The sequence below is a fragment of the Mirounga leonina genome, unplaced genomic scaffold, assembly GCF_011800145.1.
Source record: "Mirounga leonina isolate KUSES-001 unplaced genomic scaffold, KU_Mleo_1.0 Mir_127, whole genome shotgun sequence".
Taxonomy (NCBI): domain Eukaryota; kingdom Metazoa; phylum Chordata; class Mammalia; order Carnivora; family Phocidae; genus Mirounga; species Mirounga leonina.
The window spans coordinates 69,543,837-69,569,272 of record NW_023270316.1 but is presented as its reverse complement, the minus strand read 5'-3'; the positions used below and the strand labels follow the sequence as shown (position 1 = coordinate 69,569,272).

At 38.3% G+C, this 25,436-nt stretch overlaps 1 protein-coding gene across 1 annotated transcript in view; it reads left to right on the top strand.

The window, feature by feature from the left end:
• Positions 1-27: 27 nt before the first annotated feature.
• Positions 28-25,436, top strand: part of RXFP2 (relaxin family peptide receptor 2) — a 46,700-nt gene continuing 21,291 nt past the window's right edge. Inside the window, exons 1-9 of the mRNA XM_035002915.1 lie at positions 28-229; positions 6,412-6,576; positions 9,015-9,092; positions 12,003-12,108; positions 13,153-13,224; positions 20,314-20,385; positions 20,986-21,057; positions 22,572-22,643; positions 23,681-23,752. Of these exons, the coding sequence (XP_034858806.1) occupies positions 28-229; positions 6,412-6,576; positions 9,015-9,092; positions 12,003-12,108; positions 13,153-13,224; positions 20,314-20,385; positions 20,986-21,057; positions 22,572-22,643; positions 23,681-23,752 (911 nt within the window). The remainder of the gene's footprint in view (positions 230-6,411; positions 6,577-9,014; positions 9,093-12,002; positions 12,109-13,152; positions 13,225-20,313; positions 20,386-20,985; positions 21,058-22,571; positions 22,644-23,680; positions 23,753-25,436) is intronic.

Here is a 25,436-nt window from a genome sequence, read left to right as displayed (position 1 = left end):
ATATAGAGGAGAGGACCTTTAGAGAATATGGAGGAGGAAGTAAACCAGGGCAGTGAGACATCACAAAGCCGTGGGAAAAAAGGTTTCAGCCCAGTGGCTGTGATTGGCTGTGTCAAATGCTACAGAGAACTAAGGAAGATGAAAACTATAAAGTACCTACTGCATCTAGTAACAAAGAGGACATTAATGATTCTGATGGGAGATAGCAGCAAGGCCAAGACCAAATGCTGTGGGTGGAAGACAGAAAGGTTGGTGAGTAAGTGGAGATATTGACTTGTATGATTTTTCTGAGAAATTTAATTTTGACGAGAGAAGTGGGTCTCAGTTCTACTGTGGATACAGTAGGATCTGGGCTGATGGGTTGATTGGTTGTTTGCTTGCTTGATTGGTTTGTTTGTTTGTTTGTTTTGAAGATGAGAGCTGGTTGAATAAGATTAACATGAGTTTAAAAACCAGTGGAGAGACAGGGATATTAAAATATAGGAGAAAAAGATAATAATTAACAGAGAGAGATTCTGAGAACATGAGGTGAAGTGGAATATAAAACATAGATGGACAACTTCAGCAAGGGCAGGGAAGAAGAACATCATCCTTTGTGCATCATCAAAGAAGCACCCAGGGCCTCAGCCTAGGAATGTGTGGCTTCTATGTGGCTCGACACCAGCTGTCTATGTGAATGGTGCCCCATGCTTGTGTGAGGTACATCCTGCCCAGGCACATGCAGCAGTCTTGTATGTAGGTAAATCTGTAAGTCAATGGAACTAGAATTTGGGAGAATTACCGCCAAGAGGAAGAAAACCCAGTGAAAGTCCCTTGACACTAAGCAGTCAGCAGACGGGATGAATTAGAAGAGTGAGGGAAGGGAAAAGGGAAGCACCTTCTCTCCTTTCCACATTTCCCATGCCAAGCTTCCATCACGCTTCACTTCCACAAGCACTCTTTCCATGTTCTTATTCCTTCATCCACCACGGTGATCATTCTCTGAGTCCATTGTGTTCAGGCAGGTTTTAAGAAGAAGATAGTCTCTCAAACTCATGCAGAACAAGATTGGTATTTAAATACTAAAAGACAATATTTTAACTTAAAAGAATTCATCCCTAAAGGTGAAGTTTAAGCAGTTTATTGGTGAGTAGCAGAGACGTTTTTGGAAGAGAAGTCTTCCTGGTGCCCTTATATCTTTATAACTCATCAAGGGCCACAGCATTCAATTCATGATCCACATAAATGCACCCAGCCAAGGGAAACATGGGGCTGAGATCTATCCCTGTTGACGATGATATTGACAATTTGAAGTTCTCTTGTTTTCTAATTTAAACCAACATTTCTTGAGCCTATACTCTGTTCCACGTGGTTTGTCATCATTTCCCCAAATCTGTTTGTTCAAACACTGGACAATCATCTGCAGAGGGAGATGGGGTGATAGTTTCCACAGAACATCTGTGAATAGGATCCCGAGGGACTTTCACCAGCCTGAGATGGTTGGTTTGTCCCAGAAGAACATGACAGAGAATAGGGGTTTAGAGAAATTCTGTTAAGGCAGCAATCTTTGAAATGAAAAGGAGGTGGGTAAATGTATGAATAAAACTAGATCTGGATCCTATACATCCTGGTTGATACGGTCACACAATACTGTCAGGGAAGGGAGGACCAAACAGAGGCATAAAAGCATAAGATTTCTAAGTTTAAAAAAAACAACAACAAACAAGAAACCAATTTCTCTCCACTCACCTTAACATTAAAGTTTTTTAGAAAGACTTTAATAGTTATCTCCACACAAACAATAAATCATCCATCCCACAAAGGTGGGCTTTTATGATGCTCAGACTCTTCCTAGAAATAGGAGAGCTTCTAGAAGGTGGATTCAGTGAATGAGCTCGATTCACTTTTGCTTCTCATCGTGAATGGAATTGCTGCTCCTCTTAGACATCCTAGCACCTGAGCTCCAGGTGGGACTGGGCATTGTCTACCCTGTTGACCTAGCACATAGAAGGCACTCAGTTAACATTTCTGCATGTGAAATAAATGTTTCTTCCCGTGCTGCTCTTTAAAGAGTAAGCTGGCTCTTTCGTCAATGGCAGAGGCTTCATCTGCATCTGAATTGAACTCCACTAGGAGTGGCGCATTCTGGGAAATGGCCTCATTGGCCAGGATCCTCTATGTCCCCCCTGGGACAGTACAGCTGTCATCTCTGGTGTTAGTGTGGAAAGAATCTCAGCCAGAACACCAGGTTGAAGGGAAAAGGGCTGTCTTCAGCTTCATGCAGGACTAGTACTGGCAAAGAATCAGAGGAAAAAAAGAGGGACTTGCACAGCTCCATGGATTCTCAAACTGAGGACCTAAAAAAGCATCTTCACCTGTTGTTTCCCAGGAACACGAGGAAGGTGTTGGCAGGCAGCAAAAAATGTTCTTGGGCAGCAGTCCAGTTGGCCTCAAAAGGCTCTCAAGGAGTCATTTAAAAAGCTCTTTGCACAGACATGTCCAGAATATTGACCAGAGGAGAGAAGAAGCACTCACTGAGCAATTTTCTCTCACATGTTCGAACCTCCTCTCAGCTGTGTGTTTGGCAGGGGTCCCATAGAAATCACTGCAGAAGCTATCAACATAGCTTTTATGCAGGCATCCTCCATTTTAATAATCCCCAAGTTTCAATAAAAACTATCTCTTTACACTTCCACAGATGGCAGGAAGACTAGACGGCAGAATATGCTTTCTACAGACGGCTATTGATTCTTTTTCAGTATGTGCCAAATACAGCAGGAATTCTTAATTATTTTTTAAATTGTATAATGACCAGGAAAAAAATAATAAATGGAATATTTAGAAAACTAAACAATATTTTTGTTATTAAAATAAAATATAAGCTTGCAATTTTGGGAAGTTTAAATTTTGAAAAGAGCTCTTCCTTCAATTCTTTTTATTCCTAAATGACCCATTAATTCATTTGTTCATTAAAAAAATTACTGAGCACCAAGTAAGTACCAGGCACTTGGACAATAGGGATTTAGGATACAGAGGGGAAGGCGTAGGGAATAGATTTCACTTATTTATTTTCCTTCCACATAAAATTTATACCTTGAGCATGTCTTCAGGAAGATGCCATTCTTGAGTGCAAAATGGGGAATTAAGAGAAATGCAATTGATAAGTTCTGTTTGTACATGGTCGGTCTTTCCCTTTCCCTTCCCTCACTGTAACTTGCTAGATGTATTCCATTTTTCTTTCAGGGACAAGGAAATAAAGTTGATCCCTCTTGTCTGTGACAACTGATTACTTATCTTGCTCTGAATCTGCATCTGTGAGATGGACATTTAGTTGGGTCCAGCCTGCAAGGAACTCAAGTTTGCCTTCATGGTAAACCCCACAAGGGAACACAATATATTGCCTTCAAATTGTCTTACACAGCCTCAGCTTTCTGTTTCAAAATTGTCTTTAATCAAATGTTTAATCACCTCTACTAGATCATTAGGAAAATATTGTTACTATGAGGTTGTAAGGGCATTTTCATTGCTCTTTTTTTTTTTTTTTTATCATTTACAACTCCCTGTTAGCTTTCAAAGTGATTTGAGGCTGCTTAAAATAGAAACCATATATGTCATATGGCTTTTCAAATAGAAAAACATGAGGAAGTAGGGGAAGCTTTATTATAGTCCCTGTTATTTCTTTCTTAGAAATCACATAAAAAAAATTCTACAACGCTAAGGCACAGCAAGCTTGCATTCTATATTAGAGGTTCCTTCTTAAAGTCCTATTTTCTTGCCCTGTGTTGAAATTGCCCTCATACCAACATTAACTGAGGGTTTACCATGCACCAGGCACTCTCCAGTACTTCACAAGCATTAGTTTATCTAGCTCCTGAAACACATCCATAAGGGGGATACTACATGAACTTTATTTTAAATATGAGGGAACTAAATTTGGAGCTTAAGTAGCTTGCTTGAAGTCTAATGGCAGAGAGAATTCCAATGTAGGTAAGTCTGATGGTCTCCAGAATACTTCATCATTAATGAATACTTATAAATAATGGGTCCTATACCATTAGTGGACCATGAGGTCAACTTAGTAGCTTGTGATCCCATATGTGAATTAGATAGACTAGCAATGATCAGAGTACATCCCACAAAGTAAAAAGCAAGTTATATTTCAAGAAATTTTGTTTTCAGCGTGTATCTGTTTGTATGCTGAATTGTGATACAAAATATATGTCTGTGAGTTACTATCATAAAAAGCTTTCAAAGCTGCTTCACTAAGATATATTGATTCTCACTCATTCATGTTCCAAGTACAGGAGGACTACTAGTTTTTTATAAATCTGCCCTCTACAGAAATGTTTACGAGGAAGGAGAGATTTAAAAATCTATGACTCGGGCGCCTGGGTGGCTCAGTTGGTTAAGCGACTGCCTTCGGCTCAGGTCGTGATCCTGGAGTCCCAGGATCGAGTCCCACATCGGGCTCCCTGCTCAGCGGGGGGTCTGCTTCTCCCTCTCGTGCTGTCTCTCATTCTCTCTCTCTCAAATAAATAAAATCTTAAAAAAAAAAAATCTATGACTCAGTACGCCTCTCTTAACAAGCCAACTCCCAGAGCCACACAGCAGAATTTCCCTAAAATAGTCAGACCTGCTGCTCGTATGCCAAGTTGCTAATAGTAAATCACTCATCTACCACTGCAACAATAGCAGACCAAATATTTTTTGTTTGGGTAAGAACAAAAATCCAATGGGTACAAAAGCATCCCAGGGCTACCCTCTCCATCTGGGGAAGATGTAGCAGCAGCAGCTTCTGAAGTAGAGTGTGCATTGGTACGTCCAGCTGTCCCCAAGGAGGGCCAGGCTCTGTGTGTGTGTGTGTGTGTGTGTTGATGTATTTATTAAAGGGAAGTGAAAATTAGACAAAATGAGCAAAGACAATACAAAATATAATGTGTTTTCTAAGATGTTAAACTATTTTTTATGAACTTCCTACCTATGAAAGACAATTTAGTTCTCATATCCTCTCTCCCCATATACGTATTGAATCATCCCCTGACCCCAAGGGCCCGCTGTTAACTACTGTGTTATGAAGATATCAATTAAAGCAGGAAGCTGCATTTCAAGGGGCATAAGTTCTCTGTGAGGACAGATTAAAAATAGTCTCCTTGTGCAGGGAACATATGAGAAGACAAAAGCTAAATAGTGGCTAGGTTGAATGAGAATATGATAAAAGGAATAAAAAGGAATATAATTAACTTTGACAAAATTACTCTGTGGATAGGATGACCAAAAACATTCCGGAAATTTAGATGTAAGAGACATTCTTTCAATTTCGAAAGAGTACTTTCCAGAAAACAAAGAGATGCTCTTCGTAAATACTCTAGTACAATTGTGGAAGTCATGTATTTTTTTAAAGGAATGCAAGATGAAACTTCACAGAAATTGACTGAAGGAGAGTGTACACTCAGGCACTAATTGAAGGGAGCAAGGGGCATTAGCAAGGGGCTCCTAACCATGTCACTGAAGGTTGGCATCAAGGCCAGGAGTTCCCTTGGATTGGTGATATAATGTTCTATAATATAGCAGGATAGAGAACAAACCTGTGACTTTCCAAACTGATGACTGCATTTAACTTCCTTACACCTGAAACATTAAGAGAAAATATCACCCATACATAGACTGGTTGAAGGAATAACAGAGATAAACCACTTGTGCAAATCGCCTGGGACACAGTAAGCTCAATGAGTGTTAGGTGTTCTTACTATTATCTCTCCTTATTCAAATGTGGTTCTACCATGAGAGACGATGGACTCTGAAAAACAAACTGAGGGTTCTAGAGGGGAGGCGGGTGGGAGGATGGGTTAGCCTGGTGGTGGGTATTGAGGAGGGCACATTCTGCATGGAGCACTGGGTGTTATGCACAAACAATGAATCATGGAACACTTCATCTAAAACGAATGATGTAATGTATGGGGATTAACATAAGAATAAAAAAAACAAAAAACAAATGTGGTTCTAGATTTCTCTCTAATTCACACTTGAACTGTCCTTTTGCATATGTATTTTTATTATGTCGCCTCAAATCCTTCTCATAAAGGGTCAATAAGTAAATAAATCCATCTATTTAATTCTGTTAGCTCATGGCTTTACCTTTCTGTTTCCAAGAATGGACAGTTCTTTGATTTCACACAAAAGTAAGACAATTACTTTGGTTTTGTTTACAATTGCCTTCCTGAAATTAGTTCAAAATAAACCTTGATCCCATTGTTGGTATAGCTGGTGTTAGATATGACTGTGATTGTTTAGAATGTTATAATTAAGAATATTATTCAAAGAAATTGTGTGCTATGAATGACACCAAACTCAACTCATAGAGTTCTTATGAAAATTAAAAGGGATGCCATGAAAAAGTTTAGCCATATTAACACTTTCTTTCTATTACATGAGATTTCTGTCCCCTCTTTCACATAGATTTTCTACTGACTGAGGGCAGTACTCCTTTTTGCCAAAAAGGATACTTTCCCTGTGGGAATCTTACCAAGTGCTTACCCCGTGCTTTTCACTGTGATGGTGTGGATGACTGCGGGAATGGGGCTGACGAGGACAACTGTGGTGAGTCCCCCCACTCAGCTCCAAATGCCCACCTCCCCTTGTGAATGCCCTCAAACTGTGCTTGAACCAAATAATAATTGTCATGAAAGGGAAGAGATGATTTGGTATTCTATAGGGAATCCTATTATAACACAAATAATTTCTCCCAATTAATTTGTGATGATGACCAGAATTTTCACAGGTAGGAGTTGCTTAAACCAGAAATATAAAATTGATAAAAATTGAAGTCATATTTTGAAATCTACTTGGATGCCCATATTCTAATTTTAAATGTCTTCCTATGACTACCTCTTTTTGGCTTGGTAATTTGGTTCAGCTGCAGGAATACATTTCATAAAGTGTGAATGGGCTCTGCCTAGAGAACTGATTCATTGAACAGACCTATATTGTGCCAGGGGCTCTTCAACTCACCCGACCACAGCAGGCTCAAGGGAGAGGAGGTCTTATCCTCATGGAGTTCATGTGGACCATGTGAACAAGGAGGACAATAAACCTGTACATAAAAAAATAAAATGTATTTAAGTATTAATATTTATTTAAATACTAAATACTGCAGAAAGTGATAAATGCCAGAAAGAATAGAAAACAAGATGATGGGATAGAAAGTGACCTGAAGGGGGGGTTATTTTAAAGATGCAACCAGAGAAAACCTCTCTGAGATAATAACATTTGAATTGAGGACCAAACCATGAAAAACCGTAGAGGAACAGAGTTGCAGGCAAAAGAAACAGCAAGTGTAAAAGCCCTGAGGCTCAATGAAATAAGAAAATGTGTTTGTGGGACAGAAAACCAGAATGGCTTGATCGGAGTGAACAAGGATATAGAAGGTGAGGAGGTAAGCAGAGGCCAGATCACCAAAACTCTTACAGGCCATCTCAGGTCTGTATGTTGGGAGTGTATATATTGTCTAATATAACATGTATATTTTTACTTGAAGAAGCTGATGCCAAGTTGACATGTCTAGCTAATGAGCGAGTAGCCCTAAAACACAGATCTCCTGAATCTGAAAGAATCCTATGTGTATTCTACCACACTGAACTGCCATTCCTTGGCTCTGCCCAACTAGCAATCAAAGTGAGACAACATCGTCCAGGAATGCCAGGCATCTGTCTCTAGAATCTGCTTTCCTGCCCCTGTTATTCATGCATGCTTCCCTCTCACAGAAACTTCTGCCCTCACCTCCTGTGGATCATTCATGCTCATCCTTTGGGATTCAGTTCAGGTCCCATTTTCACCTGAGAAGCTTGGCTTCCCTGGCCCCAATTCCCTGTCCTAAAGCTCTCTCGCCAGTCTAAGATAAGCACCTTTTCTCTCTGTTTCCACAGCATCACAGCTGTACATGTATGGTTGTACTAAGGGCTGCCTTGTCTTTTCACTGTACTTCTTCCACTAGACGCGAACTTCTTGAGAAGAGTTCTTTGTGTTTTAATTTGCTTTGGTGTCACCAGAGCTAAGACAGTAGAGTACATCGTAGGTGCCCATTCACTGCTCAGTGATGAGGGCAGCTGTCTGGATGTCAATGGGCAAGTCAATCAAATGCTTGGCATTCCCTCTTCACTGTGTGGGAATCAGAGACCCTTCATGTTTATCTGCCTCATGAGGATGTTCTGAATGCAAATTAAAAATAATTTTTGTAAAGGCATCAAATAGAATTATTTTAAAAACAATTGGGGGTATTAATAAGAAATAGAAACAAGTTAAAGGTTTCAGGGATCAAAGGGGACTTGTGGGCAACTATCTAAATTTACTTTTCTATTTGTAAACAAACTTCAGTATCTTACATTATAACATGTATCTCACCATTTTAATAGCATATATTAAAGTAATGATATTTCAGAATCAGGCCTCTTTTTTAAAAAGAATAGAATTTTCTTGCAGAAAAGGAGAAGGAAATTTGGCAAATAAGCTGGTTATGTCCTCTGACAAATTGAGAAAATATGATTTCACTCTATAGGACTAGATAGTCTTCATTAAAAGGAACTTTGCTTTTGCTTTATGAAGAAGAGCAGGTGAGACATATTTTATTAACAGTCATTACATCTATCAAGTATGGATCTACACATACATATGCAGCAATATGCATATGACAAAACAATTCAGATTGTATTCTCTTCTGAGGACCTCAAAATTAAAGATGAAACATGTAAACTGTCAGCATTAGAAACAAGTAATATTTTTCAAGATGCATATATGTATGTCAAATAATTATCTAGTTCCATTATATATCTTCTGATACATACATTTGAAATATTTGTAACTGCAAAAAAGGGGAAAACTCCAGATGTTTGCCTAGCTTTTTCTCCCTTACCATCTATGTTATCATTCAATTACTTAAACAAATTTTTAATTGATTTCATTATCAATTTTTTATACTTTTGTTTTGTAATTTGATATTTGATTTATAGAATAACTGACACATATTCATCACCATTTCACAGGAGACACTAGTGGATGGGCGACCATATTTGGCACAGTCCATGGAAATGCTAATAATGTGGCATTAACACAGGAGTGCTGTAAGTGGTATTGATTCAAAGACTCAGTATCAGCTTTGCGAGCAACATGATTTGCGGTGCATGGATTTATATGGGTGGTGTGATAAATTCCCTTTGGAATTTCAATTTCAGTTCAATGTATTTCAATGGTCAACTGGTCTGTTGTCTGCCATGGGACTGAAGAGATGGAAGAAAACAGTATACTCCATTCATGCTCATTTTATGTATTAGCCTATGATTGCAAGAATACATAGATACTGAATAATTATGACAAATAATAAAGATCTTTTTCCCTTTAATTACTTTCTTCAATAAAGATATTGAACACCAACTACTTTCCAGCCCCTATGTTAGGGACTCAGAGTACAATGATAAGAAAGATGTGGCCCCAACTCACAAACACTTCACACTGTAGCAAGAAAGACAAATCCTGATGGAAGCAGGGAAGGTACAATATAGTGCTAAACTGGGGGAATGATGTCTGCACAAGGGAATGCGGAAGCCCGTTGGAAGAAATGAAGGCTGTGCCAGGGGTGGGGAAAGAACCACAGAGAAGATGACATTGAGATGGACTTAGAAGTCCCTGGATGAGGAAATGGGAGGAGGTAACAGGACAAGCAGGGAAGCAAGATCTGCCAAACGCTGAGGTAGGAAGGTGCAGAGCAGCTCCCAGTGCCTTTTTTCCCAGTGGTTCTGAGTGCCTGGAGCAGAGGAGCTGGACCTAGAAGATGAGGCCAGCCCATAAAGGGTTTTGGGGGCACACCTTGGACATTGGCCTCTACTCTGTAGATAGAATCATGTCTTTATACATACCTATATTACATACATGTGTATAATGTATACATAGGCACAATTATGTAGGTGCATATACAATTATATATGTATATTATTATGTATATATAATGCATATATATTTAACACTATATTAATATTATATTATGTACTTTATAATACCAGTTTATAATCACCGCTTATTATGTGCTTTACTATACATACACAGGAGCATCATATATAAAAATTAGAAATTAAAAGATTAAAAATAAATATAACTGGAAGTTCTAATAGTTTCTTCCTGAACCACAATAAGTCATCTTGTACACATCCCATTGTGGAGATCACTGCTGTACACGGTGGACAACCACCCACCAAAATTGTGGGCTTATTTTCTTTTAATGAAGAGGAAGAAGCATATGATAAGGAGCGTTTGTGAGACTGATTCTTCCACCAAAATTATAGAGAATGGATTAGAACAATGGTCCTCAGCCCTGGGCAACTTTTGCCCCCAGAGAACATTTGACAATTGTCTGGAGACATTTGGGTTTTCACAACTGATGGGTTGCTACTGGCATCTAGTGTGTAGAGGACAAGGATGCTGTTGTGCATCCTATAATGTATAGGACAGCCCCCCACAGTGGAGAATGGGCCTCCCCAAATGTCAACCTTGTCAAGGCTGAGGAGAAAGTACAGTGAAAGAGATACTGATCATTATGTTTCCTGCAATACTTCAGATTAATACTCATAATCTAAAATCAGAAAATGTCAGTGAGAAAAGTTAAGATAGAGATGCAAGAAGCATTCCTGAAGAAGAATACAGAGCCTGTGGGTATGACTAACTTGTAGGTGAGGGGTCTATGTTCACATTGCTCATTTAGACAACAGGCTCAGCTTGGACTACATGGGATTCTTTTATTGGTAAATAAGAGTTTCAAACCCCAGGTTTTCAATCTAATAATATAACCACTATTTTTGATGTCAATAAACATTGAAGTAAACATTCTGAACTTATCTTTAAGAAGTTGAGCTAATTAGCATAAACTTATAAACAACATAGAATATTTTCCAGAATTTTATACACTAGAATGCATCTTTTGAATTAAGCAGGTACTCAATAAAAGTTTGTTGAACTTACCAAAATTCAGTGACATTGATTTTAAAAAGTTTGGATAAAAGTGATTTAAAGGAAACAGAGCAATTAGAAAGAACTTATAAAGATTTAAATAAATAATAATAAATACAAAAGTTGGAAAATAATCCTCATGTTCTTAGCCCCCATCAAAACAATTACCCATAGGATCAGAGGCAAAATCAAGTGCTCCATAAATATCGCTTCTCTCTCTCTCTTTCTCTCTCTGTCACACACACACACACACACACACACACACACACACACACACAGTGATTATCTGTCCCATGGGACAACTTGGCCTGGTTTCTCTGTAGATTTCTCACTCCTTTTATACGCCATTATCTTAATAATTATGTAAGTTTCTTCACAGTAAAATCTGAAGTTTTATTTTTATAGATGGATCTTTGGTTCTCTCCACTTTATACCATCTATACAATTTTTATCTTCCACTATAACTTTATAGTAATGAAAAACAAAGAACGAAAATAAGAGGGAATCTGACTCAGTTGATTACAATAAGGCACAATGGAGGCTACGGCAGAAACTGCGTCCCTCTCTTCTCCCAGCTCCAGAAGTTTGAAAGGGGAAAAAGAATGGAATTTAATTTTAATCAACAAGCATTTATTGAGCAACCTCTTTGTGTCATTCAATTCAATTAAACTGACTCAATTTTACCCATTACAGATTTACTCCATCATAGTAAGGTTTTTCATCGAAGAGAACTTAATCTTGCTTCACTATACGCTTTTTTGCCATTTAAACCTTTCTGTGGTTTCTTTCTAATCACTTATTAAGTGCCTCTGAAATGACCACTGGAAGCTAGAACTGAGATGAAACACCACATTAGTCTATATTTGGCTAGGTGAGAAGTCTTGTTTGCTTTTATTATGGGCCCAAATTAGTGCACTGAAGGTGTAAATGTTATACTTTCGATGAAGAGAGAACAATGTCATTTATTAGAGATAAGGTCATAATTTTTAAAAAGTATTGTTTTCCCGGTGAAATACTACTCTTTTGCCCCCTAGTTCTAAATCAGTATCCACAACCCTGTGACTGCAAAGGAACTGAATTGGAATGTGTAAATGTCGGCTTAAAGTCTGTGCCAGTGATTTCCAGCAATATGACATTACTGTGAGTAGACTTCGCATCTTGCTGATATTTGCCTGTAAAATCATATGGAAACAATGTAGTCTAATCTAACCTCCCCTTGTTCTGTTTTGTTACTTGTATACTAGCAAAATAATAGAAGCTCCCTTTAAACCACCAGCCATTAGAGAATTCTTCTCCAAGGAAAACAGGTTTTAAACACTGAGTGTTAGATTAGCTTGAATATCATTTAACTCACAAATGTCTGTGGTCTGGAGTGTTTATTTCAGTTACTTTCTGATCTATTGTTTTTACTAAAATGCCAGTACTGTACAACTAAAAATGGAAATAAAAAGGAAGACCACTAGCTTATTCTATCTCATTTTAAATAGCAGTAATTGTCCAAGATTGCAAAGATATAAAAGATCCATGAAGCTAGCTGTGTTATCACTGTGCAAATTTTCCTGTACTTTGGAAAAATGCTTTGAGAGCCTCAGGAATTTGCAATCATGTTATAATTTGACCATGCATGAGTTAGTTAGGATTTTCTTTTTTTTTTATTTATTCATTTGAGACAGAGAGAGAGAGAGAGAGAGAGAAAGCAGGAGCAGTGGGGAGAGTCAGAGGAAGAGGGAGAAACAGACTCCCTGCTGAGCAGGGAGCCTGATGTCGGGCTCAATCCCAGGACCTGGAGATCATCACCTGAGCTGAAGGCAGACGCTTAACTGTCTGAGCCACCCAGGCGCCCCGAGTTGCTTAGGATTTCCTGTTGGGTTTTTTTGGCGGGGGGGGGGTGTTTTGTTTGTTGTATTTTGTTAAATTACCCAGAGAGTAAAGATGTTAAATCACCATAGACATTCTAGTCTATGATACTAACCAGACTTGTCAAATGTGTACAAACTGCTTAATTTTGCTTTATGGACTTCTCATTCTCCCATGAGGAAGTTTTCAGTTACCACAGTCATTTTCAAATACGTGTTAAGCAGCATGGAGTATCATTAAATATCCTGTTTTCAAGCATGCACTTTCTAGGAAAACTTTCGTTGGTCATTAAACCTGTAATGAAGTCTGCTTTACCTGTTATTTTAGGTCTCTTAAGAAAAACAAAATTCACAGTCTTCCAGATAAAGTTTTCATCAAATACACAGAACTTAAACAGATGTAAGTAGCTATTAGTAGTGTTTTTATGAAGAAATCCTTCTGATGTTTTATTTAAGATGCCTTTTATCTTTTGAAGTAAAATGAAATATAAACTTGATAACTTTTCCATGAAATTTATTTTTCCAAATGTAATTAAGATTAGGAAATTAAGCTTTGAAAACTAGCATATTATCTTTCCATTTCATAATTTAAAATAGCTGAATTGATTTTATTTAAACTATTTTTAGAGAACTAAATTGGAATTGAGATCAGGCATCTAAATAAGAAAACACATAGTTCCATGTGATTTTCCAAGATCATTTGGAAAATGACATTGTAGATTCAGAGGCAGTAGATGTACTTTTTAATTTAAAGAGGAATGTTAGTATAGACCAGAATGATCAGATCATTTAAAACACATAATGATAGGATACAGCCTATCTCCCAGGATAATAGGAACAAAACCACAATCTTAGTGAAATCAGTGATATTAGCATATCTGAGGAAAGAAAATGTTAATAAATAGAGCACAGTCAGCAGTGAAGAAATGGTAGTCAGCAAGAAACAAAGTATCAAGATGCCATCTTCCAAGAAAGAAAACCAGGATCTGGGAGACATAATCCCTAGAGAAGTCTCTACTGGAGGACAGGGATGGATTGTCAATTTCCACCATAACTAGCATGAACTATCCTTTGCCATGATTCCCTGCTCACCAAGCAACATTATGATGACTGCATTAACTTCCCAAATTATTCATACTAAAGTATCTGGGCAGTTATCTTGGATAGGGTATAAGAACATTCCTATTGGTGGAGTTGGATATCTCCTATTTAAATAAAGAAATTGAGAATATTCAACCTCTTGTGAGTTTGGTGACCGTATGTCAGTTCCTCTGAGCACAGCCACTATGGGATAATGAAAAGATCAAGTTTCTACACTTGCCAAGATGATCATTAGACTAGATTTAAAAATTAACAAAGTAATGTTGTAAGGCCCCTTGGCAGTACAATCATATTGTTTTATCCTTCAGCCTTCAGCATAGGTTTCTAGAAATGTGAAATATGTTAAAATCTAGAAATGTAAAATACGTTAAAAGGAATAAAAATAAGATGATCTTTGGCTTATACTAAACAGACATATTTGGTTTAAAATGCCATCAACAATTCTATGCTGTTCATGAATTTAGGTACAGATTTTCTCATACAAGAAAAGAAGTCACTGAAGGAAGTCCATGAGTGAGATGGAATCTTCTGTGAACAGAGATAATCATGCCTGGGTTTGATTATAGCCTTTGTAAATATCATCTTACATCTCTGTAAATACCATCCTGGAGCATGTGGTCATGTTGAAATTGCCACCGTGGAGTAGCTGTGCGTGGACTCTGGGTTTCCAGATTCCTCCAGAGAGGAAATCCTAACTGCTAATCTTACTGGAAATTCTTAGAATCACCACATGTTCATTCTATGAATCAGTATTGTGCTTGCAATTGCCTGAATAATGCTCAAGGGAGGAAAAATAAAATAGCACTAGCAGAAAGGGAAAAAAAAAGGCTCATGTTGTAGAGTACATTTCAATTCTATGATCTAGAGTCGTAGAAATTTTATGAATTTTTAATTAAATCTTCTTATTATTCACAAGGCAACTAAAGTCTGCAATGGTTAAATGATTTAACTAAGATCTACAACTAGTAAGTGGAAGAGCCACATTTAGAACCCCTATCTTCTGATGCCCAATGCAATGTTTATTTTACAATAACCAGAAACTAGAGATGGAAAGAAATCATTCTAGCATCAGATTGAATGTTCTACCAACACATACTGTCCTAGACCATACAGAACTCCCTTCTGTACATTTTCCCTCTAATTTGGGACAAGTTGACTTCTGAGAAGGCAGAGAGATCACCAGAGGATCAAGCAAAGGAGAGTTAAATTTCAACTACTCAGACCAAGTCCTTTTGTGGACCACTGATCTATGTCAATAATATCTCTTGTAGTATCGGGTAGCCCACTTAAGGGAAGAATATGGAATCACTCCTTTTGATAATTCAGGCCCCAATTTTTCCTAGTGAAATAAAATAGGGATTAACCCTAATTGCCCAGAGCAGCTGGAAAATTCTCCAAATAAATGTTTACTTCTACTTTGTCTGAGAAAACCTAGGTGCCACATTATCACCCAGCAGAGGCTTTCTCAATGCAAGCTGCTATTTGATGCTTTCTAGGCAGGTTGATTCTCCCGGAGACTGAGAGAAAAGAGATCAGGAGACCCTCATCAATAAATACTCACTAAAAGGGCGCCTGGGTGGCTCAGTTGGTTGAGCGACTGCCTTCGGCTCAGGTCATGATCCTGGACTCCCGGGATCGAGTCCCACATCGGTCTCCCTGCTTGGCAGGGAGTCTGCTTCTCCCTCTGCCCTCTTCCCTCTCGTGCTCTCTGTCTCTCATTCTCTCTCTCTCAAATAAATAAATAAAATCTTAAATAAATAAATAAATAAATACTCACTAAGTTATCTATTGAAGGCAAAATACTGCACAATTCTTTATATTTATATAACACTTTTTAAAGTTTACAAAGAATCCAACATTTGGAATTCTCATTTGGACTTTGAATCCCCAAAATCTGTGAGGTGGGGGCAGACATCATGAGATCCTTTTAGAAATGAGGGTATATACTCTGGAGAAGAGGGTTTGTTTGCCCAAAGGCAGCCATCTGACAAGTATTAGAGCTTGGCCTCAAAGCCAGACCTCTGACTGTGGTCCTTTGGAAGCTTAGCTGCATGATCCAGACTCAGAATATTGTTATTGTTGATGAAAATGTCCATTAACCAAACTTTGATTTGAAAATAACTCAAGTTCTTTATAAGCATTACTCGAATATCACAAAGCAGCTCATGAGCTCATGAGTACCCCAGCCCCTTTTCTCCCACTCTTCAGCAGCTCCTGCCACTCCTCCAACCCCCAGCCTCAGACATGCCCTTCCCTCTCCTGTCCTACTCTTACCTTCTCCTTCCCTATTCTGCATTACAATAGCCCAAATAACCATAGCAAAACCCAAACCATCCCCAGGAGAAAGTGTCCAGGGAATGGACAACCCCCAGAACCCTTGGTAGCATTCATCAGGAGGGTAAAAGCTGAGAAAACCACATGTTCATTCATTCTTTCAACAAATATTTGTTGATACGTGCAAGGTGCCACATACTGAGAATACAGTTGTAAATACCACCAAGAAAAGGCCTCTCTTCATGGAGCTTAAGGTACAAAGTTGGAGCATAGACAATAAAATTGAAAATACACAGTGTGTTAGATACTGATTAGGGCCATGGAGAAAAATAAGCCAGGAAGGGAATGAGGGCATGCTAAGGAAAAGAAATTTCAAAGAATATGTTAATAAATTTTGTCCTGTCACTTAGCTCTACTATCATCTTTAAAGCTTCCCATCTTTATTAGACTTACTCCATGAAACAGATCAGAACACACCCAATCAGCCCTCCACGTAAGTGTAGATATTTAAAGCTGGCTGTTATTACTCTGCATGTTCCACAAGTCTCTTCAAGCAGAATTCTCTCCCGGAAGGACCTGGTTTCATATCTGATCAACATTCTGGTCACTCTAATCTGTATATGTTCCCCTACATTTGCTTTACATGAGGTATTTAGAATAAATGTAATATTATCACTGTGATATGACCAAAGCAGGGCAGGAGAAAGCTCGCAACATTTCCTTTCTAAACTCTATATGCCCTAAGCTTACATTTGCTTTTTGGTGGCTACTTCATTCCCTTAACTGTCAGTGATCATGCTTCTAAAATTCCCAATCTTGTGCCATAGGTGTTTCTGCTAAGTGATGGCTACTCCATCCTGCATTTGTGCACTTGGCATTTGAGAGCTAGTGGTGGGTCCATAAATTATCCCTATTCTGTTTCATCTTGTTAGAGTCAGCTTTTCTTATCAGACTGTGAAGAACTTTTTGGAAAATTCAACATATTTACTATTCTTCCCAGCATTCTGTCATATGAAAATTAGATGAACCACCTTTCCCCGTATCATGGAGTAAAATATCGAAGAGGATAGCGTCAAATACTGTTTCCTGAGCCCTTCATCATCATCCTTAAAATAATGTGTATTGTTCTTTATTTTGTCCATAAAACCATCATAAAACCATTTGATCAATGCCTGGTAGACCTATAAGCAATGTCAGCCACGTGTTTGTGTCGGACTGATCAGTTTTTCAAAGAAAAAAATCAAGTTGGTCTGACATGCCCTGATTCTCGTGTAGTCCCCTGTTCACTTTCTCTTTGAGGCGTTCATAGGCAGTGTCCTAAATAGCCTGTTCTGTGATCTTGCCCAGAACCAACACCAAACTCATCCTTCTCTGCACTGGGATATATCCTAAGAGATCACTGAATCTAACTTTGAGTGAGATTGTGGTCTAGAAAGCTCTAAATATTCAGTGGATTGAGGTCATTTAGGCATCCAGAAAAATAAATTTATAAATCAAAATGAAATCTTATTTGCCAGATGAATAAATGTTGTTCAACTTATCTGAATGCTTTTACTATTGATCAGATTACTCATTTTAATAATCTTTTAAAATATCAAGAATTTCTAATATTGGGAGGAAGAAATTTAAGATGACCTTTCAGAAAAATAAAATATAATTTATAACATTGACTGTAATACTTTATCACCACTACCATGGAAACCAACAGCAGTTCTCCCCGCCATTGTTTTTTTTTTTTTTTTAAGATTTTATTTATTTATTTGACAGAGAGAGAGATAGCGAGAGCAGGAACACAAGCAGGGGGAGTGGGAGAGGGAGAAGCAGGCTTCCTGCCGAGCAGGGAGCCCGATGTGGGACTCGATCCCAGGACCCTGGGATCATGACCTGAGCCGAAGGCAGACGCTTAACGACTGAGCCACCCAGGTGCCCTCTCCCCACCCTTGTAACATAAACCTTATATAAATCAGAAATTCCTTCTTAAACATGGTTCTTGTTCAAGGCAATCATTGGCAACAAAATGTAGCTCAAGGAGTCTGCCTGGCTCATGAATACAAAATGTTGCATTAAAAAATAGCCTATAAACATGCATGTCATTAAAGCATTTATTTGCTTTAGTTTCAGGTACATAAATTCCTGGCGTTTCTGCTTGAAAAGTCCTGACAGCTGAAACAGCAGGAATTCATGAACCAGTAAGTTATTCTTAAAAAGCCATTCAATGTAAAGTATATTAAATTGGCTCATATCTCAGCTCTGAATAAAAAGAGGACACCACTTGCCAAATTGTCATGTTTCCAAATTTCCCCTCATATTCACCAAGCTTCTATCCTGCAAAGAAGAAAGGGGATACTACAGGATCAAGTTAAAATTCACTAGCCTAAGTCTGAGACAGGGGACTTGGGACTCTGGTTCTCTGTGGGGTGCCAGCAAACTGAAGTCAAACCAGAAGACTAGAGGCTCTTCATTATTTAAGGAGTTGGATTCTCAGCTCATGTCAGGGAAGGCAGAGAGGCTGTACATGTCCAGTGAGTCATGCAGATTGAAAGCACAGAGTCAAATTCAAAATTTATGACTGCCCATCTCTTCAAGACTTTGCGAGCATGTAGGTAAAATGTGCATTCCACTTTTGAATACATTATCTTGAATAAAATATAAATCACACTAGTTAGGTGGTAAATCTTATATTTAAGAGGAACTTCAATATACCTATATTATAGTATTATATTCTTTTTCTGTTTTCATTTATTGTTGTAACACAATTCATTATTTTAATTTTCATTACATCACTCAAGGGCTCTGAAATGCTAAAACAGATATTGATCTGTATGGATTCATTCTATTCATAGCAGAACTTTAAAACCAAAAGCACAATTTATACTGCAATGGGAAGCATCTCTTCACAGACATGGTGCAGGGGAGGAGGGTTGGAAAGACATGAGGTCTCCATAGGTTTCAGGTTTACTTTGTGGGATTGAAATTGATGTTTTGTGTATCTATGGATGTAATGCATGTGCTCTGTAGAACCAGCCTTTTCCACTCGGTAGTACACAGAGAAAATGACAATATTTGTTTAACACTTAGGGTTATAGATGGGTTCACTGATAACTGGGAGCTGATCTCCGCTTTACCTAGCTACCTGAATGGCTGAGGTTTTTAATATCTTGGCACACCTATAATGCCTTTGCTAGAGAATGAATAGTTACAGTGTAACAAAATTCAGAGTACAGTCATATGCTAAAGGAGCACATGTTCTATGAATAGTTTGGCAATGAAGTATCATAACAGTTAAGAAGGTGTTGTGCAAGATTTTAGGAACCAAAGCAAATAAAAAATAAGAGATAGGGAAGTCATTCAAAAGACTATGTAGTCATTAATTACTATTATTAGTGGAAAATTCCTGCTCCTAAATACCTCTAGAAAATATGAATTCAAGGCTAACCTCTCATTGTATAATGAGCACAGGAAATGGAAATTATTTACTTAGATACTCCCAACTTAGATATTATTGAATAATACTCTATTGCTAAATTGCTTCAGGGGTTAAGTAAATCATGACCCTGTGAGCTGAAGTTGATGTACTAGCCCCAGTTCAACTACTCATGCCATTTGTGACCTTGAGCACCATACTAACTCCCTTTGTACTTCTTGCTCTGCATCTCAAAATAAAAAAGAATAAGACTTGCCCTCTCCTTTTTCCAGGGGAATAGAATGAAGAGAAATGAGGATTTAAAGTTGGAACTCTGTGCTGAAAAAAATAAAGCTCAACAGTGAGACTGGTTGGTCTCACATGGGGCGTATCTCTTGCAAGTCAGGATAAGAAAACTGTAAAACAAGACCCCTTTGCTCCTCAAACTCATCACACACGAGCTCAGCAGTGCAAACCAGAGATGCCCGAATTTCACTGCATGGGTGCTAGAGGGACGGGGGGGCATTGGCTAGGTTCACAGCCATCTCTCATGGGCAACACCTCTACTGCTCAACATAAAAATAGGACTTGGGACTTTATAAGCCAGTTTCACAAAGTGTCTTTTAGTTGAAGGAAGTGGAGACCACATTCAACAACTTGATAAAATACCTAAACCATAATCACATGACTCTTCTATCTTATTCCTACCAGATTTCTTCAGCATAATTGTATTACACACATTTCCAGGAAAGCATTTTTTGGATTACATAACCTGCAAATATTGTAAGTAACTTCTTTATAATTATGAGTACAATTTTAAGTAAAGATTAGAAGGGTAGAATGGTCATTTTTGAACGCTTAACTTGGCTATAGTGAAATGGGAGGAATCGGTTATCACGAAGTACTTAGATTAGTTATTATGCTAAAAGAATTATTAAAAGATTCCTAGTTTTACTAGTTACAAAGGCTCTCCTTAACCTTGTCTTCTCAAGTTTGGGTCATTTCCACAATATTTTAGCATTTTATTTTTTCTAACTCTCGCTAATTTACCTATATATTTTCTTAAAATGCTAGTCTACTAAGGATGTGACCAAAAAGGACAAAAGCAAGAATAACCTCCTCTTATACTCTTAAAAAAGATAATATTCCAACACACTGCTTTTGGCCATTTTGCTGGTCCTTGCCCTGGTGTTGCATAGACTAGGCTTGTTATCTGTATCTCCTAGTTGTTCCTTGATTTCTTCCCCTCTTCTTATCCAGTTGGGTGCTTTCAGAGACAGATGTCCATACTCCATAATCATCAGCAGCAGCTCATATTCTGATTATATGTGACTAAAATGGAGCATTGAGTTTGCCTAATTGACTTGCGCATGCTATTTATAGGTATCTCAATCACAACTGCATCACAGCTCTCAGACCCGGAGTATTCAAAGACTTACATCAGCTAACTTGGCTGTAAGTAGTCTAGTCTCCTTCCCCCTCAAAAGATCAGTCTTGATGATATACATCAATGCTTATCGTTTCCATCTATTTATGTATCTTGTTTATTATACTCATTTTTCTGACTGTCACATAACCTGGAGCACTTTACCCAAGCAATTCAGATAACGGCATGCCGAATGGTAGTTATGTGCAAAGAAATCTGTGCCATGCTTTTTCAGGAAGTTTCCTGAGTCCAGCCAGTGTTTACCTCTTCCAGCGTTTCTCAACCGCAGCTCTGTTGGCATTTGATCCAGATAATTCTTGGATGAGGGGGGTGTTCTTGTGCATTTTGGGATGTTTAGCAGAACCTGTGGTCTCTACCCCAGTTGATGACAGTAGTCCTGATTCCCAGAGTTATGACAACCAAAAATGTCTCCAGACATTCTCAAATGTCCCCTGACCTAGAAAGTAAAGCAAGTTAAGGGCTTTTTTGATTTCCAGAACATTCATAGAAAAGTCTGAAAATATGGTAGTTTGTGGTGTTTCATTACTTTCCAGGCTGAGCCACCAGCTCCATACCAAGGACTCTCACATCAGGCGTTTGTGTTTTCATCAGGAAAATGAACGTCAGGCAGTTAGAAGGGTCTATGTGTCAGTTTGCCCATTTTCTATAGGTTCGCCTGGCCTAATGGAAAAAGCCAGAACTTCAGCTTCATCCAGATCCTGTGTATGCCGTGATCCTATGCTTAATGTTCCAGGCAACTTTCTTAATCTTCCGAATTTCTCATCTGTCAACTATAATCACAGTTCCTTTCTAAGAACAATGTTGTGAGGTTAAATCACAGGGCATGTATAAACTGCCACATGCAGAGCTCCTGGCATATAGTAGGTGCCCAATGCCACTCCCTTCTTCAACTCTTACCCTCAGGGACCCCTGGTTTCAAAGGCACAAGAAAAAAGAAGGCATATTTCCCTTTAGTCTATTTCTTTCTAGGAAAATACCATATATCATTAGAAACGATGATTTGAATATATGAATATTTCACTCTTTCACCCTCAAAGCTCCTAATGAGTTTGTTTGTGCAGACCTTATTAAATGCATCATGTAAACACCATGAGACCAAAGAACTATTTGTGATTTCCTAAGAATTTTTTTTCCTCATTCACTCTTCATTCAATCAGTAAGTCAAAGCATTCACCAAGCCTGTATTCAGCTAATTAATAATTCAGCTTGTGCTGGACCCAAGTATACAGAGGTGAAGCGTATGGCTCAGATCTTGAAGTCCAATGGGAGGTGGAAGCAGGCAGAGAAAACAATCAGGACAGAGCTCATAAGGGCTGGGATGGGGGGTGGTAAGAATTTGGAGGAAAGAGCCAGGGTGAAGGAGGGGCTCTCAGGGGAGAGGATGGAGGCCAAGTGTGGACGGGCAGGAAGGAAGAGAGCAGGTGTTGGGGGAGACATTATTGTCATGGGCCTTTTCTTGTTTCCTGGTTTTATTTCACAAATGTCTCTGATGCTGGAAATGTTTGTGATATGTTTTTTTCAGAATTCTAGATGACAATCCAATAACCAGAATTTCACAGAGGTTGTTTACTGGATTAAAGTCCTTGTTTTTCCTGTAAGTGTTCATCTAACCTTCAATACATCTGTCTATAAATTGCAAAAACATCTAACACTAGCTTACAAAAAAGAGCTTTAAAAAAACTCAAGCCTGCTAACATTTTTATCAGTCAAAACCTTTCCTATATGTCCAACCACAGTTACTGTTGCGATTTCCTGGCCATGGTATATTTTAAGCCTACTGGTTGATTGCTTTTTGATCTCCTTTAATTTCCTTTAATCCTAAGGCATGTTTGACTTGCAGTGGTTAACCAAAGATAGTATTCATTTTTATCTCCTAACTACATTTAAATCTATCAGAATCTCCCAGGAGTTCAGCTCCGACTACATTTTTAACAGAGGGAAATGTGCCTTTGCCCAGCGAGAGTCACTAAAAATTCCAAAATCTTTGTCCCACCGACAGAGCTGTTCTCATAATTATGTTCTCACTATTTATTAATACACTGAAATGATTTATCAGCAGGGGATTATTATGTTCCTTTATAGCTGATCGTATAGCATCATTATTTTTCCATCTGTCAAAAGGGACCACAATATCATAAATTAATTGTGCAGCTTAACATGCTGATGGGTTGTTTTCTTCCCCCCAGAGCCCCTGCTACCATTTCTTAGATTTAATGCAGTTTGCGATGTGGCCCTTTAATACTGTAAGTGATTAATGTTTCCCTTAAGAAAAAACTCTGGATGTAGGATGCTAGAAATGATTGCAAATTTGAAGTTTACAAGGAAAATTACCATGAACTTCAAAATTATTACTCAATATATACTTTTGTTTCATCTCATAAAATTAAACTGTACAATGTTTATTCCCAGGTTATATATATCATACTTTTGTGTTCATAGTTTCTTTGACATCTGCCTCCTTTTCCGTGCCGTTTGCATATCTAAAGATCATTTTGAAGAGGTTATGTCTGTATTCTTTATCCGGATGTGTTGATTTTAGCATGCAAGTTTCCAAATTGTGGAAATAGTAAAAATGCTGTTCTTAAAGTGGCATATCATTTTGTTTCTAATTAACATCTTCTTTGTGTAAAGGTCTATGGTTAATAACCACTTAGAAGCCCTTCCCAAACAGATGTGTGCCCAAATGCCTCATCTCAACTGGATGTGAGTATGCATTTAGGAGCTAATTTTTCTTCATCCAGATTAAGGAAACTAGACCTGAAGTTAATTCATGATTACATAAAAAGCCCATTGGTGATCTTTCCAAAAGATAGAGATAGAAAATGGGGGGCCTTGGGTGCTCCAGGGGCAAGTCTGAATTTGACCTGCACACCCAGTGGAATTCTCAAAAGATTTTTAAACCAGGAAATAACATAATCGGATTTGGGTTTTGGAAAGATCACCAATCTCTTCCTCCATATAGTCTACTACCCTGCTCCTCCTCCTCACGAGTCTTCCTTCCAGATGCACCAAACTACCAAACTGCTATAATCAATTCCCCGGGCACATATTATTCCTTCAATTAGAAAATCTTGCTCCTTTATTCTTTTGGTTAACTCCAACATCTCCTTCAAAAGTCAGCTTAAACATCCCCTCCAGGAGGCCATCCCTGACATGCCAGTCAATTTTATTGCCTGCTTCTCTGCCTCCTTTATTTACACTATGGACAGACGTCCACCATGCCACCTGGTCCCTACACTGCACACCTGTCTTGCTATCACTATCACAGAACCATCGGTTTACTTGTCTGTCCCCTACCACTCTGTAAATTCTACTAGGGCAGAAACCCCCCTTGGGATTTATATCCCAGCATTTGTACAATCACCAGCACATAATAACTGCTCAAAAACCTTTGTGAAACTAATGTGCTAAACCATTTCCACTCCTTGTTAACTTTGAACCAATACTTGTTTAAAACACTTAGTTGGTTTACTTAATGGCTTCACTACCACTACTCCCCATTCCTGCCACCTTCATCTTCACAGTCTCCTGAGACAGGCTGTATTGTCCCACGCAGACATCTCTTGCCCTGTGAAATGCTGATTGTACCGTCCCCTGGAACTCTCCTCATTGTTAAATCAGGGGACTCAATACTCATAAGATGATAAAACTGTAGTGTCTCAGCTTTTGATCCTTTCTGAGCTAGCCTTACAATTACTTGTTACAACTATTAGGTGCCCTTGTGTTTATTTACTGACATACATTTCTTTATTTCTTTATTATTTATATACCTGTTACCACAATACTTTTAAGGCAATAGAGGTCTTACGTAGATGTGCCACTGCCGAAAGGGAAATAATGGTCTGAACATGAGAATAAAACTTGTTAAGAATAGGTGAGAAAAAACAACTTAGAAAACACATGAGCACATCTGCACAATGAGAAGCAAACAGGAAAGGGTGAAAGTAGCAGAAAAAGATCAGGGCCCAGGCCTGTTCCCCAAAATGGACATCAGCAACCAAAAGGAGATCGGGAACCATTGTCAAAACCCTGGGTTCTGGCATACTCATGGTCACTCAAGGCTCCTTCAAACACTAGGGAAAAATGTAGACATCCAGTGAAAATATGTTGTTAGTAAGATAGTCTGATTGCACATGGAAAAGGGCCTTTAAACCAAGAGGGCAGAGAACTGAGAGGTCAGACCCAAAAAAACCCCATAAGGAAAAAAAAACTGCCCTGGCCAGGCTTCTCCTCCATCACTTGCCATCAGTAGGGCTATGCTCTCAACTCTTTACTGTTATACCTGTGAAATGTAAAAACATTTATTCCCATTCCATTTAACAATATCTGGATCTTAAAAATATTTATTTATTTATTTATTTATTTATTTATTTATTTATTTATTTAT